At 45.9% G+C, this 13,872-nt stretch overlaps 2 protein-coding genes across 4 annotated transcripts in view; both read left to right on the top strand.

The window, feature by feature from the left end:
• Positions 1-1,783: 1,783 nt before the first annotated feature.
• On the top strand, positions 1,784-13,861 carry LOC146395736 (uncharacterized). Its single transcript, XM_085001318.1, has 3 exons — positions 1,784-1,862; positions 7,197-11,122; positions 13,389-13,861. The coding sequence occupies exons 1-2, from the start codon at positions 1,784-1,786 to the stop codon at positions 8,003-8,005; spliced, it is 888 nt and encodes a 295-aa protein (XP_084857444.1). The 3' UTR covers positions 8,006-11,122; positions 13,389-13,861.
• Positions 7,392-13,872, top strand: part of LYPD6B (LY6/PLAUR domain containing 6B) — a 224,042-nt gene continuing 217,561 nt past the window's right edge. For all 3 annotated transcript variants that reach the window (XM_021074898.2, XM_084998668.1, XM_084998667.1), the window contains exon 1: positions 7,392-7,519. The gene's annotated coding sequence lies outside the window, so the exon portion shown is untranslated. The remainder of the gene's footprint in view (positions 7,520-13,872) is intronic.

The raw sequence follows: 13,872 nt of genomic DNA, 5'->3' as shown, positions 1-13,872 counted from the left end.
CTTGGGATCTGCATCTGACTCTGCTTCCCGTGGACCATCAGTGGGCTCCTGGTCAAGTTGTTTAGCCCTGCCTCCCCTCCATATCCGAATTGTGGAAATTTGTATCCCACTGCCCTTCTCCACTCTTCAGTTTGCTGTGAGCATCAGATGAGATATTGTGTGTGCAAGCATCTTATAAAAGTGCCGCTTAAATATAAGTGGTTGTTATGTTGAGAATAAAATTCAATGAAGTAAATCTTAAAGATTTTGGCTTTATTCAATGATTCATGAACCAGGCAGCATCCCAATCTAGCAGCCAGAAAGAAGCTCCAAGGACATGCACAGAAAGGAAGAGTTTTATAGTCAGAAGGAAGGGATGACCTAGCAAGTGGCTGATCAGGCAGCTCCTGATTGCCTGGTTTAAGACTGCATTTCTGAGAGAACTGAAATGGTAATAAAGCAAGTCTTAGTTTGGTGACCTGGGGCTTAGCGTGAGTTACTCCATTTGGAGGTTGTTGCCTTGTATTTAATTGTTATTCTCAAAAACTTGCCAGGAAAAAGTATTTTTGCCTTGGTCTCCAGCTATGCCTTCACCTAGCATCTCTGATACTTAGGGTAGGAGAGGAGGCTGTGAGAGGCCCCGGGAATTACCTAATTCTCCTCCGTGAGAGGAAGTCTCACTACAGGTCCTCCCTTTGCCCGCTGCTCCACCCTCTTTCCTTTGGGGAAAGGTTGTGCTTAGGCCCTTTGATGGGGAGAGAAAACGCTCTCTCTCCCAAGAACTGCAGTGAATAGGGCTTCAGGCTAGTTTCGCAACCACTCTTATGCCTCTCCAACATGAGGTCAAGCTTTGCTTGATGTCAGTGCTGTGGAAATGTTTTGCCACGGTCATTTGTCACGTGTATTCTATGCGTCAGACCCTGGTGATCAAGAGTGGACTTGGGCAGCTTCTGGACTGGCATTCCAGTGGCTCCCACTCTTCCCTGGGTTGCCCGAGGGCCCTGCACTAGTTATCTAACCTTTCTGTGATGTGAAGCACTTGGCACCATGCCCAGCTCACAGGAATAGCCTGTTCTGCATGTGCATCCTGGAATCTCTTTAGGAGGAATGGATGGGGGTGGTATTGGTATTCTCCCCACAGACAGATGTGATGAGGTGAAGTGCATTGTCCATCATTATCATCGCAGAGCTAGGAAGCGGTAGAGCTGGCTCCGGAGTCCACTTTCCTCTCGAGGACGAGCAATGTAAAGAGACTGAACTGAAATCCTGTCTCACTCCTAGGCAGAGCTTATTTCCCGACCCAAGCCCCAAGCCGCTGACTTCCTCATTTGATGCATTCAAAACTGCTGCAACAATGTAAGCCAGTCGTCAACTTTTCCGCAAAGATCTGACCACCTACTTTTTTGTGATGCATATATTTTTTAAAATTTTCAATGTTTTGCCAATTTCTGCTGTACAGCAAAGTGAACACCTACTTTGTACTCAGCATTGTTTTCAGAGCTGGGGAAAGGTGGTAAATAAGACAAAATCTACATTTCCTTCACTTTTCCTTTCTTTCTTTTTGGCCACACCCATGTCTTGCAGAAGTTCCCAGGCCAGGGGTCAAACGCATACCACAGCAGTGACCAGAGCTATAGCAGTGACAACACTGGATCCTTAACCCACTGAGCCACCACGAAGCTAAAAAATCTTCATTTTCCAAGAGGCAAGTTATAAACCAGTGCACAACACTTTCTAAAATGATTCTGCACATTTACGTGCTATGAAGAACACAGAACAGGGTGTCTGATACCACGTGGCTTGGATGGTCCGGGAAAGCATCTGTGAATGGTTGAAGGAGCCAGCCTTGCAAAGATCTGGAGATCGTTCCAAGGAAAGGAACAGTGAGTGCAAAGGTCCTGAGGTAGATTTTTCTTGGTGTGTTTGTGGTACTAGAACTCTGATTTTATATGTAGGATTTTCTCCACAATGGAATTTTAGTTCCTCATTGACCTAGCCAATTAAAAAGATGATAAGGATGTTTGTGTTGCCTTCAAAAATAAGAAGTAAATTTGGAATAATCCAGAGCTTCTTTCCTGGGTTTCAGAATACAACAACAAAGGCATTTGAGCATTTTTATAGCCAACAACTTTATAAGCAGACCCATACTTTTGTAGTCCATGCTTCACTGCTTGCTCTGAAACCAAGCAAAAGAGGGCAAGCCCATCCCAAGCTGATGTGTTTTAGACAGCCAAGCAAATTCACACTGATTCACAGTCCTCAAGAGGGTAAAAGATAATACTGAGGGATAAATACGGAAATGCTGATTTGCTGCCCAGCTTCAGGGTCAAGCACAGGCCCAAGGGGGCCAGCTGCATCTTTTCTTAGTCTTCTCAGGGAAATGGAACTGCTGCAGCATGCCACCTTGGAATTTTTTCCTGCTTGCCTTGTACGTGAGAGGTGTGCTCAACTCACTTTGGGAAGATTATTTCAACTTTTTGCTACATCAGGACTCTGCGATTGGTGAACATCAAAAGCCCAAGGAAACACATGCATCCTTGGCTGCCCTTGGTAAGGACAGAGAAAATCTCAGAGTCAAAAAGAGAAGATGCTTGGTTTTGTCTAATAAGTCTTGGGCTGAAACATCACCACTCTTGGGTGTCCCTGAAACATCACCACTCTTGATACAGTTGTTATCTGCCCCATTCTTGCTTCAGACTCAGTACTTGCCAAGATCTGCCTGGAAAGAAGTGTTTCCCACTCTGGGCCTCACACGACGAGATGGCATCAGAGCAGAGTTCTCTGTTTCAGGGTCTAATTAGCCTGTGGCTTTAGGAAGTGGAACAAAACATCTACATGTTTGCAGGATGTCACTTGAAAGTGTTAGCTGAATAGCCCCAGCTGTTCAAATAGTAGAGCTAGATAAGGTGGGGCTTGTGGACAGGGGTGGGATGGGCTGAGGGGCGAGAGTGCTGGAGGGAGGTGTCCAAAATCCTGGCAAGAAAGGTGTAGGCTTCTCTGAGACTTAAAGGGCTAACTCAGAGGTAGCTGCACATTTTATTTTCCTCTTGTTTCACGTAGAGGGAAGGGAGGCTTCTTGGCAGATGTGGGCTAGAAGGTGATTCAAAGTGAATCAGTCCCAGGGAGTTCCTTCTGTGGCCACAGGATCTGTAGCATCTCTGCAGTGCCAGGACGCAGGTTCTGATCCCTGGCCCCACATAGTAGATTAAAGGATCCAGCGTGGCTACAGCTGTGACATAGATCCCAACTGATCTGATCCTTGGCCTGGGAAATCCATATGCTGCTGGGCTGCCAAAAATGAAAAAAAAAAAAAAAAAAAAAAAAAAAGGGAGTCAATCCCTGGGTCTGTTTCCTCACCTGAGAAATGAGAAGGTTGAATTTAGTCAGTTTCCTAGGCTCCCCTATTGGTGAGAAGCACCTAAGGCGCTTATTCCCAAACCACTGCACTCTCCTGAATCAGAATTCTTGGGAGGAGTGATCTGTATCTTGAGCAGACATCTAGGTAATCCTCCTTCTTAAAAATGTTTGGCCTGTACGTTCTCTCACAAGTCTTCCAGCTCTAAAACCCTTGCCTATGTCTGCACTTGATCTTAGCCAAGAGGCCGAGAAGCAATTGCCTAAGCCTGGAAGGCACTGATTTCTAACTTGTCTTGAGATCCAAAGATTTTTGTACGTCTAAGGACAGCTGTGGATGCTCTCTTTAGGAAAAAATGTACGTATTCCCAGAATACTGACTCCAACTTCAGGGTCTGTGAAACTTAAGAATTCCTGTTCTAGGAGTTCCCACTGTGGTACAGTGGGATTTGTGGCGTTTCTGCTGCACTGAGACTCAGCTTTGATCCCTAGCCAAGCAGAGTGTGTTAAGGATCTGGTGTTGCCACAACTGTGTTGTAGGTCACAACTGTGGCTTGGAACTGATCCCTGGCCCAGGAACTCCATATGCCTCCAGGCAGCCAAAAAAGGGGAAAAAGAATTTTTTTTAAGTCAACTCTCAAAAGAGAATCTAAGCAGCTAGAATTGTGGCTAGCATAAAGTAGCTGCTCACGGAAGGCTGCATGTTCTTTTTATGTTTCCAAGCTTTTCCATACAATGTACTAGTATTATCTTGACTTTATAAATGAGGAAACTGGGGCATAGAAAAATTAATATATTTTGTAAGTGGTGCCTGGATTTTAACCTAAATGATCTGATTCCAAAATCAATGAACTTAAAATACTGTGTTACCTAATGAAGTGGTTATCAGATTTGCCTACCTGAATTCTTGGCTCTTTCTTACCCAACTACTTCTGTTCACTTCCCTATACCCCTCCTATATTAGTTTAATTAATTGAGCAGTTTTTATGTGCCAGGAATTAATCCAGTTTTTTTGTTTTTTGTTTTTTGTTTTTTGTTTGTTTGTTTTTTTTTTTTTTTTTTTTGGTACCAGTGGCATGTGGAAATTCCAGGGCCAGGGATTGAACCTGGGATACAGCAGTTACAGTGCTGAATCTGTCACCCACTGGGCCAGCAGGGAATTCCCTAGGTACTTTATATGCATTATTTCATTGAAAAATATGCACAGAAAAAAAAATGGAGTTCCTTCGTGGCTCAGCTATTAACAAACCCGACTAGGACCCATGAGGATTTGGGTTTCATCCCTGGCCTCGATCAGCGGGTTAAGGATCTGGTGTTGCCGTGAGCTGTGATGTGGATCACAGACATGTCTCAGATCCTCAGTTACTGTGGCTGTAGTGTAGGCCAGCAGCTACAGCTCCGATTCAACTCCTAGCCTGGGAACTTCCACATGCTCTTAAAAGAAAAGACAAGACAAGACAAGAAAAATATGCACAGAAAATGATTTGTGGTATTAAAGTACACATTAAGTCCTACGTAAAGGCTGGAAAAGTAAGCAAGGTAAGTATATCCCAAGGGTCAAAAACTGCTGGGATTATTTCCTTTTTGGATAACTTCTCTTCCATTATACTATCAGAGAACTAGAGATGAAAAACAATCTGAAGATTTTCAAGTTCAAATATCATTTTCCTAGGGACCAGCAGAGAATTGTAACCTGCACAGTTATTTGCATTAATTAATTAATTTAGTCTAAATTCTTCAGAATTCCTCAATAATTCTGTTCCTATATTCAGCACTTTAATGGCTAGCAGACATCAGCTGGCTCTCTTTGCACTGCCAGGCTGAGCCCCATTAAAGATGATAAGAGCATCATTTATTGAGCAGATGTTTTGTGCTGGCGCTGTGCTCACACATTTCACATGCATTATCTCATTTAGCCTCACAATGGTATCGGCCCTTTATATTTCAGATACCCCTTTCAAGCAAAGGACTTCAGAGATCTTGTCTGATTTCATGCAAACACGTTTCCCAAATGGGAGAAATGTGTAACTGAGGAAGATGCTTAGGGCTATTCTGCAAGCCCAGAAGAGAGAGAGAGTGCACAAAAGAGACAGAGAGACAGAGAATGAAAACACCAGGGCAGAACTTGTACTTGCCTGATGATTCCAAGGCCAGTCTGGGTGGCAGCACGTACCAGGCTGGCCCAGCCAAGATCACACACACAGAAGGAGGATCCTAAATCACTGGGATCACATGCTCCACTGACTGAAACTAACACACAGGAAGGGCTGGGTGCACTTCATGTGGGTGAGACCCGGAGGGGCTCCTGAGCTCAACTTCACCTGCTGCTACAAGTGTTTGTCCCAAGGGCAGGCCCTTCACAGCCCCAGCCTGGGACATCAGCCTCCCCACCTACCACAGAGGGAGTACAGTGGGACCAGGGCACATCTGCGTGGGGCATCCTCTGTGACTTATTCCAGGCTGGCCAGCCAGGCAACACTACATCATAAACCTCCATCTGTGCAGGACTCCCTGATGAAGGGGGATGGGGTCCAGGCCTTGAGAGTGTTGAGCCTATTGTTGAGGGGAAGGAGGGTGGGCCACTTGGCCCTGACTTCACCTTCACAGACAGCCTCCAATTATGGCTTCTGAGGTTTGATGTGCAGTCACTGAAGTGTATTGAATGAGGTATAAGAAAGAATGTTTTCCATGCAACTTTAAAGTTATATTGTATTTCCTGTTGTGCACTTGGAATGCATTTCTGTAATGAGTCTTGAAATTAACCTGTAACAGCATCATGCATCATCTTGTGTGTGTGTGTGTGTGTGTGTGTGTGTGTGTGTGTGTATGAAGATCATTCATTTGTTCAATAGAACACACAAAAAATATACCACAGTCTCCATCCTATTCTGACATGTCTTTGTTTTTGAAACTGTCAGGGCCTCAGTAAATGCAAATGGCTCAGGTCACACTCAACCACAGAGAAGACTGGAAGGGCCTCAGGTTAGAGAACTCAGACCAAATCCAAGCCCCATTTCTGCAAAAGTTCAAGGCTTCCCAGGCAAATGTCCCAGAGGCACTCTAGGGCTCCTGACTCAGCTCTGTTGCCAGCTGTGGGATCTTGGGTCCCAGCAGCACTCCAGTTGCCCAAACTCTGGGCTGATTTGCACCATGCAAGGCAGGCAGGACAGCAGGATATGTCTGAGTTCCCCTGCCTGTGACAGCTTCAGAAGTTAATGATTTGCTTGGCAGCTTACAAAGCTGCCCTGGGCGTGTGGACCTGCCGCAAGCCAGCTGCTTGACTGGGATTCGGAGAAGAGGGAAGCAGGATGAAGAGGATGGGTGGTTTGGAAGCCAGGCAGCTTGACAAAGCGGGGGTGATACTGGAGCAGACTCTGGCCTGGGGGCAGCAATAGGAGGCTGGACTCAAAAGATCCAGTCACACCTCATTTATTCATCAGGTATTAACTGTCCTGGGTTCGTTCACCTCTGGTGATTCAAGTGGACAGGAGAGGTTCCTGCCCTGCGTGGAGCTTACAGTCTTGGAAGGGGGGCACATCACTATATGAAATGTTATTTTAGTTTAAAGCCATTATTTAAAAAGGGGACACTCATTCGAGGGGTGATTGAAGTAGGAATGGGGGCTAGGGAATGATCAGAAAAGGCCTTTCTGAGCTCTTCCAGTTCTGAACGAACTTGCCCTTGGCCCCATCATTGTCAGCCTGAGGGTCTCGGTTCTCGGTTTCTACAGCCCACAGAGAAAGGGACTGGCCTCTGCTCTCAGTGCTCAGCCTGGCACAGTTCTCACGCTCTGCCAACCATTTCCCCAGCGGGCCAGGCTGTGTAGAAACAGGCCGGGCCCTGGCTCCCCGCCGCTTTCCAAGCATTAACCGTCCCAGGTTTCATCTCTTACGCGGCCTCACGGGCCTCCCTTCCACTGGGCATAGGAACCCCAAAGTTCCCAGAGAAGCAGGAGCCCCAGGCGCTCCCGGCGGGGGCGGGGCTCACCTGTCCCATCCCGGTCCCGCCCCCTCCCAGGCGCCCCAGGTGGCTTGGGGCGGGGAGGAGCCGCGCCCCGCTCCGCCCAGCGCGGACGCACCAACGCCGGCCCCCAGCCGGCGATCTCGCAGCAGGGACCTGGAGCCGGGAACCCGGAGCCCAGAGCCCAGGGGTCGCGCGGACAGGTTCGGCGGGCGCGGTGGCGCAGGTAAGCAGAGTGAGCGCAGCAGGATCGGGGCGGCGGTCGTTGGGGGACCGTGGGCTCAGCGTCCCGGCCCTGCGGGGCCAGGCGTCTACGTCGGGCAATGCGGAGAGCACTGGGCGGGAGTGCCGGGGGCGCGAGCGTGCCGGGTCCGCGGTGAGGCGCTGCGGTCGGGGTCCAGTCGTTGCCTGGTGGCGAACAGCTGCGAACATCTTCACCAGGCAGAAGCTGGGGGCGGGGGCAGAGGCAGGACCAGGGCTCAGTGGGTCTCTAAGCTGTCCTGGCGGCACCGAGGCACAATTTCTGCGGCTCCGGTGGGGCGGGGGAGAGGCTGGGGGGCCGACTGCTGAGGAGAGCGCGGGGCTGGACCGGGGGTTCAGGCCTGCGTGGGGTGGCGATGGAGAGTGGAACCGGGATCTAGCTCCCACCTCTCCGTCTGCGGAGCTTCCCAGGGGCAGCGCGCTTTCGGCTGCTCCCGCTCCCTGGCGTTGAGTATCCGATGCACCCCTGGTTAGTTAACGGGGCTTCCAGAAAACTGAGTACGCAAGACTGCTCTGACTCCACGGCCTGAGGTTGTAAGGCTCCATCCGCCCCAGTTTGTGTGTCCTGGGGCGCTGTGGGGCTTGGATGGGTGCTCTCCTCTCCTAGGTCCTGGTCACAGGAGTGATCAAGTGGAAAGAGTCTAGAATTTAAATTCTAGTTACGGCGTGACCTTGAGCAACTTGGTTAACTTCGCTCAGTCTGTTTCCTGAAAGATAAAAAGGGTGTTATAATCATTACAACAGCCTTAAGATATATGATGTTCATAAAGCTCAGGGCATGTTGCTTGAAAGTTCTCTTCCTCCCCCCACCCCCCATGTGTTATGGTAACACTTTGTGGCTCCCAGAGGTCCCCACTCATTTCTGAACAGAAGGGAGACCCACGAGATTCAGTTTACTCTTGTAGGAGGCAACAGGGGTGCTGGTATGTGCGTTTGGGGTGGTGGCATTTTTTCCCACCTTGATTTGTTTATGGCTAGGCCTCCCTCCTCTAGGCTCTCTTCCTGACACCATCCTACAGGCAGGTTTGAGATGTGACAATGCATAGGCCCTGAATATAGAAGGGGTGTTATGGGCCTGCTTTCATCTTTACTGACTGTATTTGCCAGAATTCTATCCTTTGGGTTGGATTTTGATCATTTGAAAATTGCCTTATGTAGTATAGAAATTGATTGGGTCATATAAATGAAAAGGCTGAGGGTTTTAGCTTCAGACACAGCTTGATCCTGGGGCTCACATAAGGTTGCAGGGGTTATTCTGTCATACCTATCTGTCTGTCTGTCTGTCTATCTGTCTATCATCCATCCATCCATCCTGAGGCTCTTTTTCCCTCTCTGTTGACTGGTTTTAAGTAAGAAGTGATAAGAAGCAATGGCACCTTTAGACTTATCTGTTTCTTTACAAAGGGAGTATAGGAAGGTTGTCGCTCTCTTCTTCCATCTCCTCTATCCTTTTAGCAAATCATACCTGTATACTAGACCAAAGTGGGGCGAAGCTATTTCAGTAAACAGGGAGTGAGTTTCCATCATAGGAGAGGGTATTTTGTTCAGGTGCCACTGTGTTAGTATCACCCCACGTGTCAGGAATTGAGGAAGGATAGTTGCCAATGAGAAGTCTGATTTCTGGGCATATAAAAATAGGACCTGTTAAATAGGTCTATCTCTACCTTTGCTAATGACCACCTAAAGGAATCTTTGGTAGAGTGTAGCCAGCTTGGGTTCTGAATTCCATCTGTCAATTATCAAGTCTTTATACAAGGCACAGAAGGCATCCTGCATGTTGATTCATTGTTTTGCTGTTCATTCATTCATTCAACCATTCATTCAACATTTAAAAAATGCCCAACATGCCAAGGCCTCTGCCAAGGGTGAAAATGTTTGCTTTTGAGAAGCTCACAGTCTAGTTGGAGAGGCAGATGTGCAGATAAGTGTCTGGGACTATTAAACGGTCTGGGACATGCAAAGGTTTCCTAAGGAAACTGTAGTTAAGCTCTGAATTGGAGATTAGTAGGGCTGCTCTAAGAGAAAAACGTGGAGGGACTTCCCAGGCCAAGCAGTGGGGTAGGTTAGGGTACTATCTGCTGTAACATTATTTAGGTTACTTTACTGTCTTGTTTAAGAAGTCTAGAGGTAGGTGGTTCAAAGTGGTCACAGTTCTAGGTTGGCTTCTTGACAATTCTCTTGGTTTCCCCTGCCCTGCCACAGGGTGACTGGAGCTCCATCATGCCTTCACTTGATAACTTCCAAAGCCAAAAGGGAGGGAGACAACTGGCTTCTCAATGATTTTCTAAATAACAAAAGACAGAATTTCTCAGGAGTTCCCTGTGCCATTGACCTATGTCCATGCTCAGCCAGTCACTGGTAAAGGAGGAAAGGGTGGCTGTGGCTGTTGTGGTCAAGCAGTGTTTCAGAGCTGGGGGAGGGTTCACCTTCCATGAGCACCTTGGTGCCCATCTCTGAGAATCAGAATTGTGCTAGCCAGGCAGAAAGCAAGATCGCCAGTTGGGCTATTAGGTAGGCAGTCATGTCTCCCACAGGTCGTGACAGATGATGAAAGACATGGTCTTATGGGCCACCAGGAGAATTCAGTACATAGAAGAAGTGTAGGGTGTGGCTGAGGGGGGAGAGGAGCTGAGATTGGAGATGCAGGTGGAGACAGGAGTACCCTACGTTAGATGCTGTTTTGGGTGGCAATGAACAGCCCAAATCTTGGTCCCATTTCTCAAAGAACTTACATTCAAGACCTGGAAGAGTTTTTCTGAATTTGTCATCCTCCCACAGTCACAGCAACAGGGCCTCACTCTATGGGGGCAGTTCTATAGGGTGAATTAGGGTGGAGGAGTTAAGGCAGGGCCATGTGCAGTTTGAAAAAACCTTACAGCTGGTTATGCTGTGCCTCCCAAGCCCCATACCCCTTCAGCTCTCAGCTGCCCCCTCTTGAGAACATTTACTCTAAATGGTGTCTTTGTTTCCATATTGTTCCTGCCTTCAAACTAACAGGCTGGGGCTTGGTGAAGATGCAGATAGTGGTAGATCCTGGACTAGAGAATAGTTTTTCTTATGATAGTCCAACAGGTGAATATTTTACAGCTGTGTTTAGTAGGAAACAGACCTCCACTGTCAACTCTTTTAAAGCATTTAGCCTGTTTTCATATAAAGTATGAAGTGAGTGCTGCTTTTTGTTTCAGTCTGATATGGTGACATAGGTGGACGTTTGGAGTTCAGTTGGGCAACCAGGATGCTACTTCTCATCAACTTCCATTCTCAGTATTTACTTAGCACAGAAAGTGGCAGAAAGATTTAGTCACTAATTCTGGAAGAAAGGAGAGAGTGGAGAGCAGCGTATTTAGTTGTTTCCATCAGCAGTCCTGCCCAGGGCTGCTCAGGATCTCTGGAAGCAGGAGTGAGGTAAAAAGAGGCCTTGGGCAGCCATTCATTCACAAATAATTACCTGCTGTGTGGCAGACACTGCTCTGGGGATAAAAAGAATACACAAGAGGGTTGTGGCTCAGCAGTTAACAAACCCAACTAGCATCCATGAGGACGTGGGTCGGATCCCTGGCCTTGCTCAGTGGGTTAAGGATCTGGCGCTACCATGGGCTATGGTGTAGGTCACAGATGTGGCTTGGATCCAGGATTGCTGTGGCTGTGGTGTAGACCAGCAGCTGCAGCTCCAGTTGGACCCCTGGCCTGGGAAACCCCATGTGCCATGGGTGTGGCCTTAAAAAAACAAAAAGAATATGCAAGAACCTCAAAGACTCTGTTCTCATGGAGCTTCCACTCTACTGGAAGGAGACAGTTATATTTTGTCTTCTGTGTCAGGCGATGAGAAGGACCACAATGAAAAATAAAACAGGTTAAGAGAAGAGTGCAGTAGTTGGCAACAAGCTGGGCACAGTGCTAGAAATCTTCAAGGTTTAGTCTCTCTCTGATTTCCAGCGAGGAATACAGCCGGAGCAGGTATGGTATTGGGCAAAAAAGGACATTCACTCAGAAGGAGAGGATTACATATCGAATAACTTCATCTTAAAGGATTTTTTTCACGCAGAATCTCTTTGTTTGTTATACTTCACATTGTTCGCAAACGTGATTTACAACGCCTTACAAAACAAGGTACTAGGTGATGAGAAATAAGTGAAGAAATATGAGGAAAGAGAAAAATCAGGGTCATTTCTTTCATCATTGTGTTCCAGAGTTGTTTAGATTTGGTAGCAGAGGAAGAAGGAAGTATGGTGATTAAAAATATGGTAATTCATGCTCAGCATTCATTATTTAAGAGGTGACAACATATAGTTTTGATGTCTCAGAAAGTTATAACTTTCTTGACTATGTGTATAAAGAGCCAATTTTATTTGATAGGAAGAAATACTCTCTTTACGAAAGTTGTATCTCTAACTTCTCAGGTCAAAGAAAACTAATATAATTATTTTTTTAGGTCAGTATAAAGTACACCAGAGGTTAACAGATCAAAAGCCTAATTCCAAGGTCAAATAATATGATAGAGATAAAAATTGGTGAGAAGTTGAGTTTGGACTCATAATTGGCTGAGAAATATAGATAATTTCAAATAAAAATTTACAGTGTAGTGAAGTTATGCAGAGGTAATTTTACTTACCCATTTTTTACTTATTTGGCCACACCTGTGCCATGTAGATGTTCCTGGGCCAGGGATGGAACCTGAGGTCCAGCAGTGACAACGCTGGATCCTGAACCCACTGTGCCACCAGGGAACTCCATGATTACTTATCTTTATTGGGTCATTTCTTTCTTAATGTTGAGTTTTGAGAGTATGTCCTATAGTAGAAATATTATTTCCAAATACATTCTCTCAGTCTGTGTTGGAGCTGCAGCTGCCGGCCTATGCCTCAGCCTGTGGCAATCCCAGGTCCTTAACCCATTGGGTGAGGCCAAGGATTGAACCTGTATCCTCATGAATAGTAGTTGGGTTCTTAACCCACTAAGCCACAGCAGGAACTTCTGTATTTTGTCTTTTTATTTGTATAGCAATGTTTTTCTCAGGGCAAACGTTTTTTAACTTTGCTAAAACAATTTATCAATCTATTTATGGGCCAGATGTCTGTGGTTGAATATAAGAATTCTTATCCAACTAAAAGTTTTCTGAACTTTCTTCTAAAAGTTTTATAGTTTTATTTTTTTACATGTAGATCTGTGATCCATTTGGGGTTAATTTTTATATAAGGTATAAACTACGAGTCAAAAAAATTTTTTTGATGGGGGGGCATGTGGGATTCCAGCTGTTCCAGCACCATTTGTTGAAAAGACTGTCCTTTCCCTAGTGAATTGTCTTGATATTTTTAAAGAAAATGAAATGGCCATAATTATAAGGGTTTATTTCTGGGCTCTCAGTTTTCTTCCATTGATCTATATGCCTGCTTTGTGTCAACACTACACTCTCTTTATATTGTGACTTTATAATAAGTTCTGAAAGCAGGTAGTGTAAATCCTCCAATTTTATTCTTTTTCAAAATTGTTATGGCTTTCCTAGTTACTTTGCCTTTTCTTGTAAATTGTTGTTGGCTTGTCAATATCTACAGAAAGTCCTGCTGGGATTTTGAATGGGATTAGATTGAATCTATGACATCTTTACAATATTGAGTCTTCCAGTCCATGAACACAGTATAGCTTATCTCCCCATTTATTTATGTTTTGATTTTTTTCTACCAGGATTCAGTAGTTTTAAGAATATGGGTCTTCCACATGTTTTGTTAGGTTTATACTTAAATATTTCATTTTGGGAGTTCCCATTGTGGCTCAGTGGTTTAAGGACCTAACATTGTCTCTTTGAGGATGCAGGTTCGATCCCTGGCCTTGCTCAGTGGGTTACAGATCTGGCATTGCCTCAAGCTTTGGTGTAGGTCACAGATGTGGCTTGGGTACAGTGTTGCTGTGGCTGTGGCAAAGCCCACAGATGTGGCTTGGGTACAGTGTTGCTGTGGCTATGGCAAAGCCCATGGCCATGAGAAAGAAAAGAAAAAGAAAAAGAAAAAAAGAGTTCATTTTGGGGGTTGCTATTTTTGCTAGTATATAGAAATACAATTCATTTTTGTGTATTAACATTGTATTCTGTTATCTTGCTAAAGTCAGTTTTTGTTCTAGGAGGTTTATTTGTAGATTCTTTGGGATTTTCCACATAGACAGTCATGTCATCTGTGACTAAAGATAGCTTCCTTCCTTCCTTCCTCCTTCCCTCTCTCCTTCCCTCCCTTCCTTCCTATCTTTCTTTTTCATCTTTGTAGGACTGCACACGGGCATATGAAGGTTCCCAGGCTAGGGGTAGAATCAGAGCTGTAGCTGCCAGCC

This window comes from Sus scrofa, chromosome 15, assembly GCF_054392235.1.
Source record: "Sus scrofa isolate SSC_HxYL_T2T_F1_AM1 chromosome 15, Sscrofa_HxYL_maternal_Yorkshire_Landrace_v2.0, whole genome shotgun sequence".
NCBI lineage: Eukaryota > Metazoa > Chordata > Mammalia > Artiodactyla > Suidae > Sus > Sus scrofa.
The sequence above is the reverse complement of the archived record's forward strand: the minus strand, read 5'-3'. Positions and strand labels throughout refer to the sequence as shown.